The sequence below is a fragment of the Pristiophorus japonicus genome, chromosome 9, assembly GCF_044704955.1.
Source record: "Pristiophorus japonicus isolate sPriJap1 chromosome 9, sPriJap1.hap1, whole genome shotgun sequence".
NCBI classification, from domain to species: domain Eukaryota; kingdom Metazoa; phylum Chordata; class Chondrichthyes; family Pristiophoridae; genus Pristiophorus; species Pristiophorus japonicus.
In genome coordinates, this window is record NC_091985.1 from 36,530,582 (window position 1) to 36,547,771 (window position 17,190).

General features: G+C 42.5%; 1 protein-coding gene across 2 annotated transcripts in view; it reads right to left on the reverse strand.

The window, feature by feature from the left end:
- prkd3 (protein kinase D3) overlaps positions 1-17,190 on the reverse strand; it is a 488,274-nt gene that overhangs the window by 12,630 nt on the left and 458,454 nt on the right. For both annotated transcript variants that reach the window (XM_070889279.1, XM_070889278.1), the window contains 2 exons: positions 7,392-7,490; positions 1,559-1,826 (listed from right to left, as the gene is read on the reverse strand). In XM_070889279.1, the coding sequence (XP_070745380.1) occupies positions 1,559-1,826; positions 7,392-7,490 (367 nt within the window). The remainder of the gene's footprint in view (positions 1-1,558; positions 1,827-7,391; positions 7,491-17,190) is intronic.

The following is a 17,190-nucleotide window of genomic DNA, read 5'->3' on the forward strand; positions in this document are numbered from 1 at the left end:
AAGTCTCGTTGCACCTCCCCTTTTCCTAATCTGTCACCCATTCAGATATTCTGCCTTCCTGTTTTTGCCATCAAAGTGGATAACCTCACATTTATCTTCATTATACTGCATCTGCCATGCATTTGCCCACTCACCTCACCTCTCCAAGTCACCCTGCAGCCTCTTAGCATCCTCCTCACAGCTCACACTGCTACCCAGCTTAGTGTCTTCTGCAAACTTGGAGATATTACATTCAATTCCTTTGTCTAAATCATTAATGTATATTGTAAATAGCTGGGGTCCCAGCACTGAACCTTGCAGTACCCCACTCGTCATTGCCTGCCATTCTGAAAAGGACCCGTTTATTCCTACTCTTTGCTTCCTGTCTGCCAACCAGTTCTCTATCCATGTCAATACATTACCCCCAATACCATGTGCTTTAATTTTGCACACTAATCTCTTGTGTGGGACCTTGTCAAAAGCTTTTTGAAAGTCCAAATACACCACATCCACTGGTTCTCCCTTGTCCACTCTACTAGTTACATCCTCAAAAACACAGCCTTTGGGACTCATACTCTTGGCTGCAGAGAACCTTATTTATCCCCCTAATGATACTGTCCCCTACCACTACAATGTTTCTTTTTACTCCCCCCACTTGAAGGGCCCCCTGTACCATGGTGCTGTGGTCAGTTTGCTCATCCTCCCTGCAGTTCCTGCTTTCGTCCACACAGGGAGTAAGAGCCTTGAATATGTTGAACAAGAGCAAGGTTTGAGGCTCTTCCATCACTCCATCCAGAGTCCCCATACCTTCCTCACTCGTAGTCACACGCTCCTGTCCCTGATCAAATCTGAATTAATTACTTTAATTGGTGTGACTAGCTCCTGGATCGTGGCGTCCAGGTAAACGGGGGGGGGGGGGGGGGGGGATGGTGAAGCTGGGCAATGTTATCGAGGAGGAAAAAGGTGGTATTTGTGATGGAGAGGATATAGGGTGAGAAGCTCAACTATGGTTTAATAGGATGCTAAGGGTGTGAGCTGTCTGTATCAACTTGCAACAACAGCCAGGAAGGGGAATGGAATCAGTGGTACAGGTACAGAGTTTGTGACAGGAGCTGAAGACAATATCTTTGGCCTTGCCAATGTTCAGTTGGTGGAAATTGAGGCTCATCCGATACTGGATGTCAGACAAGGAAAGAGGCAATGGAGGGATCAAGAGAGGTGATGGAGATGTACATCTGCTTATAAATGGAAGCTGCCCCAATGTCTAAAGATGACATCACCAAGGGGCAGCTCGTAGAGGATGCTTAAGTAGATGAGAAGGTAACTATAAGAACCACAAAACAATTGTCTTATTGTTGTTAATATTTTGCAGTTGTCTTTAAGAATCTGTGTGTGCAATACTGTGTTAATTTTAAATCAGTTTCACATCAGAGAAAACCCCTCACTAACAGCCCAATGAAGTGCGACAACTACTAACTGCTAGTAAGCTACAGTAAACCAATTACACATCCAGTGTCCATTGGCATGCACATGCTCAATTTGGAAATTTATTCGGCTGATTCAATGGATAAACTCCTACCTTCGCTGGAGGTTTCTTTCCATGGATTTGGTGGGTACATGAATGCTGCATTTTGAATTTGGTCATTAATATCTTCATCTTCATTGAATGGAAAAGTGCCACTGAGGCTCACATAGATTATAACGCCCACTGACCACATATCAAGGGACCGGTTGTATCCTTTGCTTCGGAGGACTTCTGGTGCAAGGTAGGCTGGGGTTCCCACCACAGACCGTCTGAATGATTTCTCACCAATAATACGAGCAAAGCCAAAGTCACAGAGCTTTACCTAGAGGAAAAATATCAACGCTCATTGGAAATCTAAAAATTCAGCTTTCATTCAAGAATGGCTTCAAAGATATATATATTAATTTGTTTAGTCTGAAGTGATAGTTTGTTTGCAGTAGTTAATTTTGAAATCACAGGTATGCCAGGCTGGGTCATGGTTCCACAGATCATAGAATGATATAGCATAGAAACAAACCATTTGGCCCAACACGTGTTGGTGTTTTTCTCCACATGAACCACCTAGTTTAATGCCAGTTTCTTGTTCACAGCTCAGACCCCTTAGTAGTCCTCTTTTTCAAGTAAATATCTAATTTCCTTTAAAAAATAATCATGGATGTACAGTACAATGGTTTATGGTAGAGAATTCCACATATTAATTATTCTATCTGTAAAGAATTTCTTTCTAACTTCTTTAATTCTTCTTGTGGTTATCTAAAATTGTCCCTTGATCTTATCATCTTCCTAACAACCTATCACTATTTACTTTGTCACAACCCTTCTTAATCTTGACAGCCCCCGTTATATCACTCCTTAATCTTATTCTAGTGAAAAAACATTTTAAACTCTCAAATCTCTCCATGGCTTTAACCGCATCCCTGATAACATCCTAATGAATCTACACTGCACATTTTCCATTGGTTTTATATCTTCCCTTATAACAGGGTGCTCAACATCGCACACAATACTCTAACTGCTGTCAAAGATCTTGTACAAGTTCAACATTAACACCATGTTTTGTATTTTATGCCTCTATAGTAGTAAATAGTGTAGACTGGGGCATAAAATTTGAGAGAAACATTGATAAAGTGAGTGGCCAAAACTATGGCAGGTGGATTTCAATGCAGTGTGAGGTCATCCATTTTGGACCATAAAAAGGATAGATCTGAGTATTATTTAAATAGTGAAAAGCTAGGAACAGAGGAGGCCCAAAGAGATTTAGAGATCCATGTACACAGATCACTAAAATGTAGTAGTCAGGGACAAAAACAAATCAAAAAGGCTAATGGAATGTTAGCCTTTATAACTTGAGGGCTAGAATATAAAGGGGGTGGGGGGGGAAGTTTTGCTCCAGCTATACAATGCCCTGGTTAGACCACATCTGAAGTACTGTGTAGTGTTCTGGACATCACACCTGAGAGAGGATACATTGGCCTTGGGAGGAATGCAGTGCAGATTCACCAGAATGTTACCATGGCGCCAAGGATTAGATTATGAGGAGGGATTACATAAACTAGGCTTGTATTCCCTGGAGCATCGAAGGTTAACGGGTGATTTGATTCAAGGTTTTTAGGATTTTGAAAGGAATTGATAGGGTTGATATTTTCCCACTAGATATTAAAAATGCATAAAGTTACACAATCTGATTTAAAAACAGAATCTTCACCACACAGCCTTGTTGTGCAATACAGAATTCAAGGTCCGCATTTTGTACAGTTGAATCCCGATAAATACAATTGACAAGAAATGTTACCCAAGACTTCTGCAGAAGGGACAAAAAACAGCCAATTTCTAAATCATTGTTCTGCCATTCAATATAATTAAACAGGAAACATTAAACAGAAATGACTACTCTATAGAAGTCAATAGATTTTATAATGTGACATTGCCTCTGGGATGAAATGTTAGTGGATGGATTAAATGTAATGTGCTGAGCTAAAATTGGCTAATGCTTTATGCTTGGATAAGGAACTTTTACTTAAAAAGAGCCATCCCCAGCAGTGCATCTTTCAAAAATAAAAATTGCTCACAAAAAATTATTAACTTACAGCACATGATGCCACAAAGTCTCAGTTGAGAATAGAGGACAGGATGGGGGAAACAAATGATACTAATGTCAACAAAGCCAGCTCATAATCTGTGCCTCAGTTCAGCTCTCCATATACTATTAATATTTAGATCTACATTTTTGTAACATGAATTAGTTCCATAATATGTAATACAAAAAAAATGGGCAGGGAGCTGCCATGGGATGAAATCTACATTTTCGTACCATCCTGGTTTGGGGGCACCTCACACTGATGGGATCTAAATCTTATCTGAATGACAGATTATCTGGTCATTATCACATTGTGGTTTGTGCGAGCTTGCTGTGCGCAAATTGGCCGCCATGTTTTCTACGTTACAATAGTGGCTAGACTTCGAAAAATACTTCCTTGGCTGCAAAGTGCTTTGGAATGTCCTGAGGTCGTGAAAGGCACTATATAAATGCAAGTCTTTCTTTCCTTTAATTGTGCTTTTCACATGATTGGATGATGCCACTAAGTGAACAATCACCAAGGAGTTTTTAAAAAAGAGGATAACATTAACATTGGCTATGCAGACCAAAGATTATTCAGTGTTGAAATTAGGTAAAATGCTGCTTGGTAATGAGTTCTTTTCAGATTGATGCCTATGTAGCAGTGGAATAAATCCAAGATCTTAGCACTTGGAATTAGTTGAATGCAGTACAAGATAATAGAAGTTAAAATAATTACATGTCTTTAAAAAAAACTATTTCTGTTCAGGGTGACGCCTTGCAAGTGATTTTTCGATTATTGTGACATTTTATGCTTTCGGTTAGCTTCCATTGTTGATTCATTGTTCATACTGTATACGGAGGGAGTGCGATTGAACCATCTAAGGCCATGTTTCCAGGCCAACACAACATGACTCTTGGTGGGCCATGAGGAGTTATGGAAGAGAAACATCAACATCTGAAGAATTGTCGGCATAAACGCACATTCTTTCATTCTGCAGTGAAGCGAGTTACAGTGCGAACACTAAAAACAGAAAATTTAAGGAGACATTTCATAACTCGCAATAAAAACATATCCCAATGAGAAGGAAAGACTAAGAGAAGGGATAACCATCCGTGGCTAACTAAGGAAATAAGAGATGGTATCAAATTGAAAACAAGGACATACAAAGTGGCCAAGACTAGTGGGAGGCCAGAGGATTGGGAAACTTTTAAAAGCCAGCAAAGAACTAAAAAAATGATAGAGAGGAAAGATAGATTATGAAAGTAAACTAGCAAGAAATATAAAAACAGATAGTAAGAGTTTCTACAGGTACATAAAAAGGAAGAGTGGCTAAAGTAAATGTTGGTTCCCTAGAGGATGAGACTGGGGAATTAACAATGGGGAACAAGGAAATGGCAGAGATTTTGAACAAATATTTTGTATTGGTCTTCACGGTAGAAGAGACTAACAACATCCCAATAGTGGATAATCAAGGGGCTATAGGAAGGGAGGAACTTAATACAATCACTAATGAAGTAGTACTCGGTAAAATAATGGGACTAAAGGCGGACAAGTCCACTGGATCTGATGGCTTGCATCCGAGGGTCTTAAAAGAAGTGGCTACAGAGATAGTGGATGCAATGGTTGTAATCTACCAAAATTCCCTGGATTCTGGGGAGGTCCCTGCGGATTGGAAAACCGCAAATGTAACTCCCCTATTTAAAAAAGGAGGCAGACAGAAAGCAGGAAACTATAGACCAGTTAGCCTAACATCTGTCATTGGGAAAATGCTGGAGTCCATTATTAAACAGTAGCAGGACATTTGGAAAAGCATGATTCAATCAAGCAGAGTCAACATGGTTTTATGAAAGGGAAATCACGTTTGACAAATTTGCTGGAGTACTTTGAGGATGTAATGAGCAATGTGGATAAGGGGGAACCAATGGATGTGGTGTATTTGGATTTCCAGAAGGCATTCGATAAGGTGCCACATAAAAGGTTACTGCACAAGTTAGAAGTTCACAGGGTTGGGGGTAATATATTAGCATGGATAGAGGATTGGCTATCAATGAGAAAACAGAGAGTCGGGATAAATGGGTCATTGTCCAGTTGGTAAACAGTAACTAGTGGGGTGCCCCAGAGATTGGTGCTGGGGCCTCAACTATTTACAATCTATATTAATGACTTGGATGAAGGGACTGAGTGTAATGTAGCCAAGTTTGCTGATGATACAAAGATGGGTGGGAAAGCAAATTGCGAGGAGGATACAAAAAATCTGCAAAGGGATATAGACAGGCTGGGTGAGTGGGCAAAAATTTGACAGGTGGAGTATGTGGGAAAATGTGTGGTTATCCACTTTGGCAGCAAAAATAGAAAAGCAAATTATAATTTAAATGGAGAAAAATTACAAAGTGCTACGGTACAGAGGGACCTGGGGGTCCTTGTGCATGAAACACAAAGTTAGTATGCAGGTACAGCAAGTAATCAGGAAGGCAAATGGAATGTTGTCCTTTATTGCAAGGGGGATGGAGTATAAAAGCAGGGACGTCCTGCTACAACTGTACAGGGTATTGGTGAGGCCACACCTAGAGTACTGTGTACAGTTTTGGTCTCTGTATTTAAGGAAGGATATACTTGCATTGGAGGCTGTTCAGAGAAGGTTCACTAGGTTGATTCTGGAGATGATGGGGTTGACTTATGAAGATACGTTGAGTAGATTGGGCCTATACTCATTGGAGTTCAGAAGAATGAGATGATCTTATCGAAACATATAAGATAATGAGGAGGCTCGACAAGGTGGATGCAGAGAGGATGTTTCCACTCATAGGAGAAACTAAAACTAGGGGGCATAATCTCAGAATAAGGGGCCACCCATTTAAAACTGAGATGAGGAGGAATTTCTTCTCTCAGAGTGTTGTAAATCTATGGAATTTTCTGTCCCAGAGAGCTATGGAGGCTGGGTCATTGAATATATTTAAGGCAGAGGTAGACAGATTTTTGAGCGATAAGGGAATAAAGGGTTATGGGGAGCGGGCAGGGAAGTGGAGTTGAGTCCATGATCAGATCTGCCATGATCTTATTGAATGGCGGAGCAGGCTCGAGGGGCCAAATGGCCTTCTCCTGCTCCTATTTCTTATGTTCTTAAACAGCACCACTAACTTTAACATATTTTCGTTTACTTTGGTTATTGCACATGCATTTTTTGGGGGAATATTATTGCCTAAACAGGAAGGGGTCATCACTAGTTTGGAGGAGTTACTGAGCCAATGGAAGAGCACTAAATTAAAGTTAGTGCAGATAATAGTCATTAACACACGGAGATTCCGTTTGGACTCAGTGACACCTTCAAACCAATACATCTGATTGTTTTGTTAACCATCACTATATTCTAAAGAATCAAAAAAAAAGAGAAAAAAAAGACAGACTTGGATTTATATAGCACCTTTCACGACCACCGGACGTCTCAAAGTGCTTTACAACCAATGAAGTACTTTTGGAGTGTAGTCACTGTTGTAATGTACCAAATGCGGCAGCCTATTTGCGCACAAGCAAGCTCCCATAAGGAGCAATGTGATAATGATCAGAAGGTGCAAAGGATACAAATGTGAAGCTGTGGTATACAGCTGATATCCCATGGATTGTGATGACATGATGAAGTGAGTGAGTTAATTGGGCAAACACAGATTGAAAGTATAATGTAAAAATCTTTAGAATCCCGAATATAGAAAATAGAATTCATTTTAATAAATGCTAGGATATAAACTAGCTGTCATTGAGATTTACTTTAGACAAAGTGGAAGTGCTGACATTACAAAATGTAAATATGGTTTTGACAAAATACAACTCACCTGAGGGAAAGGGTCTGCTGAGGCAAGTAGTACATTCTCAGGCTTCAGGTCACAGTGCACAATGTTCTTAAAGTGCAAATGTCTTAATGCCACCAGAATCTGAAAAAAAAAAATGAATGATAAGTTCAGTAAGAGGGATCCAGACAGATATATTTACGTGAAATAAGTGTTTTCATCCCACAGTTTACATTAAGTGAGATGTTTACAGGTACCGAATGATCAAGGTGAATGAAACTGGTGCGATACGCAATCCTGTATTATTAGATATGAGCAAATCCATACAAGTGAAACTCATTCCTGACCATCGGTTTATGTGTTGACATACATTCACACACTGTACTTTTCCTATTTTTATTGTAACCAATGAAAAACATCCAGTAATATGTGTGCGTCAGTTAAGCTATAGGCATAAGAACATAAGAATTAGAAACAGGAGTAGGCCATCTAGCCCCTCGAGCCTGCTCCGTCATTCAAAAAGATCATGGCTGATCTGGCCGTGGACTCAGCTCCACTTAAACGCCCGCTCCCTATAACCCTTAATTCCCTTATTGGTTAAAAATTTATCTATCTGTGATTTGAATACATTCATACATTGAGCTAGCCTCAACTGCTTCCCTGGGCAGATAATTCCACAGATTCACAACCCTCTGGGAGAAGAAATTCCTTCTCAACTCGGTTTTAAATTGGCTCCCCCGTATTTTGAGGCTGTGCCCCCTAGTTCTAGTCTCCCCGACTAGTGGAAACAACCTCTCTGCCTCTATCTTGTCTATCCCTTTCATTATTTTAAATGTTTCTATAAGATCACCCCTCATCCTTCTGAACTCCAACGAGTAAAGACCTAGTCTACTCAATCTATCATCATAAGGTAACTCCCTCATCTCCGGAATCAGCCTAGTGAATCGTCTCTGTACCCCCTCCAAAGCTAGTATATCCTTCCTTAAGTAAGGTGACCAAAATTGCACGCAGTACTCCAGGTGCGGCCTCACCAATACCCTGTACAGTTGCAGCAGGACCTCCCTGCTTTTGTACTCCATCCCTCTTGCAATGAAGGCCAACATTCCATTCGCCTTCCTGATTATCTGCTGCACCTGCAAACTAACTTTTTGGGATTCATGCACAAGGACCCCCAGGTCCCTCTGCACCGCAGCATGTTGTAATTTCTCCCCATTCAAATAATATTCCCTTTTACTGTTTTTTTTTCCCAAGGTGGATGACCTCACACTTTCCGACATTGTATTCCATCTGCCAAACCTTAGCCCATTCGCTTATTGCCCATTGGCAAGGCCACAAATAAATGAAAAACATGTGACGCTGTACACTGAAAATGAACAAAGTGTGAATTATCCCAAATGGCCCACTGCTTGATCCCAGGATGGGAGTTTAAACCTGTGGTTCATCACATAGTTATTCTATAATCTCCATGGGGTGCTATGACGTGGTGCACATCAGAAGCAGAGTGTACTCTGTGTACTTCCGAGTGGATAGTCCGAGATTGGCACATAGGTAGAAGCCGAGAATTCAGACACCTGCCTACCTTCTCCGCTTGGGAGACCATAGAGAGGAGAAAGAGGGAAATAAAAAGACAACACATCAAAAAGCATTATGGCCTGGATTTTGCAGTGTGCAATGATGGCGAACTGTCAGCGATTACCGTCATTACCCCTCTGAAAGTGACCTTAACTTCAGGATTTAGTGCATACACATGCAAACGTGGAAATCCTGAAGGTGGGGTTAGTTATTCACTGCTCCGACACTGGCTGCGCTGTGGACCGCACCCCTCCCCATAGCTGGCAATCTGTAAAATCAGTGCAACTGATGAAAACCTGAGCTATTCTGCGCTAGTATCGTTGTTAAATACCCCATTAACTGTTTAGCCTTGTTGGAATAGATGTAACTGGGGTTTTAACAGAGTATTGACTGCTAGACAAACATTCTGGCTCTGAAAAACACATTTTTATATTTGTGGAGTGTCAAAATTCTCCATGATGACAAAAATTACAATTTAAAAAAAAATTTTTTCGTTTCAAGTTGTTCATGATAATTCAGCTTCTACCTTATCCCCATGTGAAACTCCCAATCTTTATTTTGCTCTCTAACATTTTTTTTTAAAATGAGGACAAAAGCTGCTTTTTATTTCCTGGTTTGCTGTCTGTGAGAATTCTTCAATGTGATTGGCTGCTCAGACAGCTTGTTGAGCTCACTGTAGCTCTGCGATGGGTATTCCCACCACACAGTGCTTCAATCAATTGCCCATCGAGAAAGGTAAACTTCTCGTCACAGAGATCGCGAGATCTGTGGGCAGCTTTCTTTGGGGCCAGAGGGGAGCGCCTTTGCTTCGCCGCTAACCGCAAATTACAGGCCAATATCTCTATAATATTTACAAACAACAGACAGACACAAGACATATAATACTATATATTTTTTCCCCCAAGTGTGTTGCTGTGGTTCTTTCACACTTGAGAAAGAAAAACAATATGGACTTTAAACACAAGCCTCTGGAATTTCTGTGGAGGTTCTCCCAGTCTCCCGCCGTAACTTCAGCAGAATCAGCATCCCTGAGAAATGGCTTAAATGGCTATGATCAACCATTTACGCCATTTCTCCAGGGTTTCCACCAAAGTTAGAATCATAGAATGACACAGCACAGAAGATAGCCATTTGGCCTGTCAGGCCCGTGCTAGCTCTTTGAAAGAGCTAAAAATGTTATAGCAGCAGATCGGGAAAAGCTATGAAAATTCTCTTCTAAAAGTCCGCTCAATATCACTTAAATGTTATGGCGGGAACAGAACATGTCAGCACGTCTCCCCCTTTTAAGGGTATGTATCTCTGTTTTCCCCCTGCCTATTTTTCCTCCCTTACGCCTAAGCTCTGCCATTACTGCAGTGAAGATCAACATGCTGGGTGTCTGTTGCCCAGGGTATATTCAGTTAACATTTATTCATACTCTTAATGGCACTAAGGCGCCAAGAAGCATTAATTTTGTGTAACAGTGATTATTTTATAAATCTGGTTTGAAAATAAGGATTCCTTCTACCAGGGCACAGACATACTGTCGTGGCTGATGAGGTCTTCAATAAAGTAACCTTCTGTAAACCAAAATGAAAAGCATCAGCGATTACATCTTTTCCTTCCTGTGTCTGCACCGCTTTCATACCAAGAAATTTCAAGAGATCCAGTTCTCGAGTCAGATTCTATCTGAGGACTGCATTCCATGAATACTATGAATCAAGACACTGTGGCTCTGTGTGCTTTCCATTTCTACTTTATAACACACATCTTTAGAGATTACAGCATAAACTGGCCCAGTGAACTTCATGGGGGAATAACATGCTTTCACAACCACGATTCTTCAAATGACCATTCACAATCTTTGCCAAACTGTTAGGGGAAGACAGGAATAATCAGAAAAGCCAGCCTATGTGGATTGAAAAAAAATTTGTTCATGGGATATGGACGTCGCTGGCAAGGCCAGCATTTATTACCCATCCCTAATTGCCCTTCAAGGTAGTGGTGAGCCGCCTTCTTGAACCACTGCAGTCTGTGTAGTGAAGGTACTCACTCCCATAGTGCTGTTGCAGAGGGAGTTCAAGGATTTTGACCCAGCAACGATGAAGGAACAGCGATATACTTCCAAGTCAGGTGTGTAATTTGGAGGGGAATGTGGAGGTGATGGTATTCCCATGCACCTGCTGTCCTTGTCCTTCTAGGTGGTAGAGGTCGCAGGTTTGGGAGGTGCTGCGAAGAAGCCTTGGCGAGTTGCTGCAATGCATCTTGTAGATGGTGTATACTGCAGACTCAGTACGCTGGTGGTGGAGGAAGTAAATGTTTTAGGTGGTGGCTGGGGTGCCTATCAAATGGACTGCTTTCTCCCAGATGGTGTCCAGCTTCTTGAGTGTTGTTGGAGCTGCATTCATCTAGGCAAATGGAAAGTATTCCATCACACTCCTGACTTCTGCCTTGTAGATGGTGGAAAGGCTTTGGGGAGTCAGGAGGTAAGACACTCGCTGCAGAATACCCAGCCTCTGACCTGCTCTTGTTGCCACAGTATTTATGTGGCTGGTCCAGTTAAGTTTCTGGATGTTGATGGTGGGGGATTCAGAGATGGTAATGTAAGAAATCTTTAAACCCAAAGAAATTGCAAATTATAAAAGAAATAATGATTTTATAAAAGAAATACTGTGCCAGCTCACAGCAGACAGAGAGCTAAGGTTACAGCAAGACAAAACAGAAAAACATGCCTTCAAGGCTTAGCTATGACGTTAAAGAATTTAGCATGGAGCCTTAAAGATAAACAAGCTGTTTCTTGAAAGGGCAATAAGAACTTCAGACAGAGATAAGGAAGAAATTACCCAGTAATACACTTTCCCCTGTAATTGGACGATACGATGGGTAAAAGATGATTGACAGCAGGTATCCACCAGCCCATCAAAATAAAGTATAAAAATGGGTGACCAAGAGGGGAAAAACAGGCAGTTCGGGGCAGAGGTTTTTACAGGGTGGGTGAATGCTAGCTGACTAGCATAACACCTTGCTTAAGTCTTAACCTTTGAGGTGGATCAATGCTGGCCAATGGCCTAACACCTCCAACAACTCAAGGAAACATAGAATCATAGAAAATAGGTGCAGGAGTAGACCATTCTGCCCTTCGATCCTGCACCACCATTCAATAAGATCATGGCTGATCATTCCCTCAGTACCCCTTTCGTCCTTTCTCTCCATACCCCTTGATCCCTTTAGCCATAAGGGCCATATTTAACTCCCTCTTGAACACATCTAACGAACTGGCATCAACAACTCTGTGGTAGAGAATTCCACAGGTTCACAACTCTGAGTGAAGAAGTTTCTCCTCATCTCGGTCCTAAATGGCTTACCCCTTATTCTTAAACTGTGACCCCTGGTTCTGGACTTCCCCAACATCGGGAACATTCTTCCTGCATCTAACCTGTTCAGTCCCGTCAGTATTTTATATGTTTCTATGAGATCCCCGCTCATTCTTGTAAACTCCAGTGAATACAGGCCCAGTCGATCCAGTCTCTCCTCATATGTCAGTCCTGCCATCCTTGGAATCAGTCTGGTGAACCTTCGCTGCACTTCCTCAATTGCAAGAACATCCTTCCTTAGATTAGGAGACCAAAACTGAACACAATATTCCAGGTGAGGCCTCACCAAGGCCCTGTACAACTGCAGTAAGACCTCCCTGCTCCTATACTCAAATCCCCTAGCTATGAAGGCCAACATGCCACTTGCCGTCTTCACCACCTGCTGAATCTGCATGCCAATTTTCAATGACTGATGTACCATGACACCCAGGTCTCGTTGCACCTCCCCTTTTCCGAATCTGCTGCCATTCAGATAATATTCTGCCTTCACGTTTTTGCCACCAAAGTGGATAACCTCACATTTATCCACATTATACTGCATCTGCCTTGCATTTGCCCACGCACCTAACCTGTCCAAGTCACCCTGCAGCCTCTTAGCATCTTCCTCACAGCTCAAATCGCCAATCAGCTGAGTGTCATCTGCAAACTTGGAGATATTACTCTCAATTCCTTCATCTAAATCATTGATGTATATTGTAAATAGTTGAGGTCCCAGCACTGAGCCCTGCGGCACCCCACTAGTCACTGCCTGCCATTCTGAAAAGGACCCGTTTATCCCGACTCTCTGCTTCCTGTCTGCTAACCAATTCTCTATCCACGTCAATACATTAGCCCCGATACCATGTGCTTTAATTTTGCACAACAATCTCTTGTGTGGGACCTTGTCAAAAGCTTTTTGAAAGTCCAAATACACCACATCCACTGGTTCTCCCTTGTCCACTCTACTAGTTACATCCTCAAAAAATTCTAGAAGAATTGTCAAGCATGATTTCCCTTTCAAAAATCCATGCTGACTTGGATCGATCCTGTTACTGCTTTCCAAATGTGCTGCTATTTCATCTTTAATAATTGATTCCAACATTTTCCCCACTACCGATGTCAGGCTAACCGGTCTATAATTCCCCGTTTTCTCTCTCCCTCCTTTTTTAAAAAGTGTGTTACATTAGTTACCCTCCAGTCCATAGGAACTGATCCAGAGTCGACAGACTGTTGGAAAATGATCACCAATGCATCCACTATTTCTAGGGCCACTTCCTTAAGTACTCTGGGATGGAGACTATCAGGCCCTGGGGATTTATCGGCCTTCAATCCCATCAATTTCCTTAACACAATTTCCTGACTAATAAGGATTTCCTTCCGTTCTTCTCGCTAGATCCTTTGTTCCCCTAGTATTTCCAGAAAGTTATTCGTGTCTTCCTTTGTGAAGACAGAACCAAAGTATTTGTTCAATTGGTCTGCCATTTCTCAGTTCCCCATTATAAATTCACCTGATTCTGACTGCAAGGGACCTATGTTTGTCTTCACTAATCACTTTCTCTTCACATATCTATAGAAGCTTTTGCAGTCAGTTTTTATGTTCCTAGCAAGCTTCCTCTCATACTCTATTTTTCCCCTCCTAATTAAACACTTTGACCTCCTCTGCTGGATTCTAAATTTCTCCCAGTCCTCAGGTTTGCTGCTTTTTCTGGCCACTTTATATGTCTCTTCCTTGGATTTAACACTATCCCTAATTTCCCATGTTAGCCATGGTTGAGCCACCTTCCCCGTTTTATTTTTACTCCAAACAGGGATGTACAATTGCTGAAGTTCATCCATGTGATATTTAAATGTCTGCCATATCCTATCCACCGTCAACTCTAAGTATCATTCGCCAGTCTATTCTAGCCAATTCACGTCTCATACCATCGAAGTTATCTTTCCTTAAGTTCAGGACCCTAGTCTTTGAATTAACTGTGTCACTCTCCATCCTAATAAAGAATTCTATCATATTATGGTCACTCTTCCCCAAGGGACCTCGCACAACAAGATTGCAAATTAGTCCTTTCTCATTAGACATCACCCAGTCTAGGATGGCCTGTCCTCTAGTTGGTTCCTCGACATATTGGTCTAGAAAACCATCCCTAATACACTCCAGGAAATCCTCCTCCACCATATTTCTACCAGTTTGGTTAGCCCAATCTATATGTAGATTAAAGTCGCCCATGATAACTGCTGTACCTTTATTGCACGCATCCCTAATTTCTTGTTTGATGCTGTCCCAACCTCACTACTACGGTTTGGTAGTCTGTACACAACTCCCACTATTGTTTTCTGCCTTTTGGTATTCCGCAGCTCTACCCATACAGATTCCACATCATCCAAGCTAATGTCCTTCCTTACGATTGCGTTAATTTCCTCTTTAACCAGCAACACTACCCCACCTCTTTTTCCTTTCCGTCTATCCTTTTTGAATGTTGAATACCCCTGGATGTTGAGTTCCCAGCCTTGGTCACCATGGAGCCATGTCTCCGTAATCCCAATTAGTTCATATTCGTTAATAGCTGCCTGTGCAGTTAATTCGTCCACCTTATTACGAATACTCCTCGCATTGAGGCAGAGAGCCTTCAAGCTTGTCTTTTTAACACACTTTGTCCCTTTAGAATTTTGCTGTAATGTGGCCCTTTTTAGATTTTTGCCCTCCACTTTTACTTTTCTTCTTTCTATCTTTTGCTTCTGCCCCCATTTTATTTACCTCTGTATCCCTTCATAGGTTCCCATCCCCCTGCCATATTGGATTAACCCTCCTGAACAGCACTAGCAAACACTTCCCCTAGGACATTGGTTCCGGTCCCCCAGGTGCAGATCATTCAGTTTGTACTGGTCCCACCTCCCCCAGAACCGGTTCCAATGTCCCAGGAATTTGAATCCCTCCCTCCTGCACCACTCTTCAAGCCATGCATTCATCTTAGCTATCCTGCTATTTCGACTCTGACTAGCACGTGGCACTGGTAGCAATCCTGAGATTATTACCTTTGAGGTCCTGCTTTTTAATTTAACTCCTAGCTCCCTAAATTCAGCTTGTAGGACCTCATCCCGTTTTTTACCTTTATCGTAGGTACCTATATGCACCACGACAACTGGCTGGTCACCCTCCCCCTCCAAAATGTCCTGCAGCTGCTCCGGGATATCCTTGACCCTTGCACCAGGGAGGCAACATACCATCCTGGAGTCTCGGTTGCGACTGCAGAAACACCCATCTATTCCCCTTACAATAGAATCCCCGACCACTATAGCTCTCCCACACGTTTTCCTGTCCTCCTGTGCAGCAGAGCTACCCATGGTGCCATGAACTTGGCTGCTGCTGCCCTCCCCTGATGAGTCATCCCCCCAACAGTACCCAAAACGGTGTATCTATTTTGCAGGGGGATGACCACAGGGGACCGCTGCACTACCTTCCTTCCACTGCTCTTCCTGCTGCTCAGCCATTCCCTCTCTGCCTTTGTAACCTTTGCCTGCGGTGTGACCAACTCACTAAACGTACTATTCATGATATCCTCAGCATCGCAGATACTTCAGAGTGAAGAGTGAATCCATGCGCAGCTCCAGCGCTGCAATGTGGTCTGTCAGGAGCTGCAGTAGGATACACTTCCTGCACATGTAGTCGTCACGGACACTGGAAGCTTCCCCGAGTTCCCACATAGCACAGGAGGAGCATGACACGGGTCTGGGCTCTCCTGTCATGACTTAATCCTTAAATTAACAACAATGATAAAGGTTACCTACTGATAAAGGAAAAGAAAAAGAAGAAAAACTACTCACCAATCACCAGCCAATCACTTACCCCCTTGGCTGATGTCACCCTTCATTTTTTTTATACTTCTTTTTTGCCTTCTCTCCCCACTCATCATCATCATAGGCAGTTCCTCGGAATCGAGGAAAATTTGCTTTCACTCTAAAAATGAGTCCTTAGGTGGCTGAATAGTCCAATACGAGAACCATAGTCCCTGTCACAGGTGGGACAGATAGTCGTTGAGGGAAGGGGTGGGTGGGGCAGGTTTGCCGCACGTTCATTCCGCTGCCTGCGCTTGATTTCTGCACGCTCTCGTTGCTGAGACTCGAGGTGCTCAGTGCCCTCCTGGATGCACTTCCTCCTCTTAGGTCGGTCTTTGGCCAGGGACTCCCAGGTGTCAGTTGGGATGTTACACTTTATCAGGGAGGCTTGAAGGTGTCCTTGTAACGTTTCCTCTGCCCACCTTTGGCTCGTTTGCCATGAAGGAGTTTCGAGTAGAGCGCTTGCTTTGGTAGTCTCGTGTCTGGCATGCGAACAATGTGGCCTGCCCAGCGGAGCTGATCAAGTGTGGTCAATGCTTCAATGCTGGGGATGTTGGCTACAACTCAAGGAACAACTCAACAGTCCGTCCAGTCATTTCAGTCTCAACTGTCACGGGTTGTATGTCTTTACCTATCTTAACCGTATGCATTATCTGATTATGCTTTAAAACTGTAGCTCTTTCATAAAATACCTTACAAATCCTTTGGGTATCTGTGTGTGACCTGTGATCCTAATCTTATAGTAATACCGTTGAATGTCAAGGGGCAGTGGTTAAACTCTTGCTTGTTGGAGATAGTCATTGTGTGGCGCGAATGTTACTTGCCACTTATAAGCCCAAGCCTGAATGTCGTCCAGGTCTTGCTGCATGCGGCATGGACTGTTTCATTATCTGAGGAGTTGTGAATGGCACTGAACACTGCAGTCATCAGCGAACATCCCCACTTCTGACCTTATGATAGAGGGAGGGTCATTGATGAAGCAGCTGAAGATGGTTGGGTCTAGGACACTACCCTGAGAAACTCCTGCAGCAATGTCCTGGGGCTGTGATGATTGAGCTCCAACAACCACAACCATCTCCCTTTGTGCGAGGTATGACTCCAGCCAATGG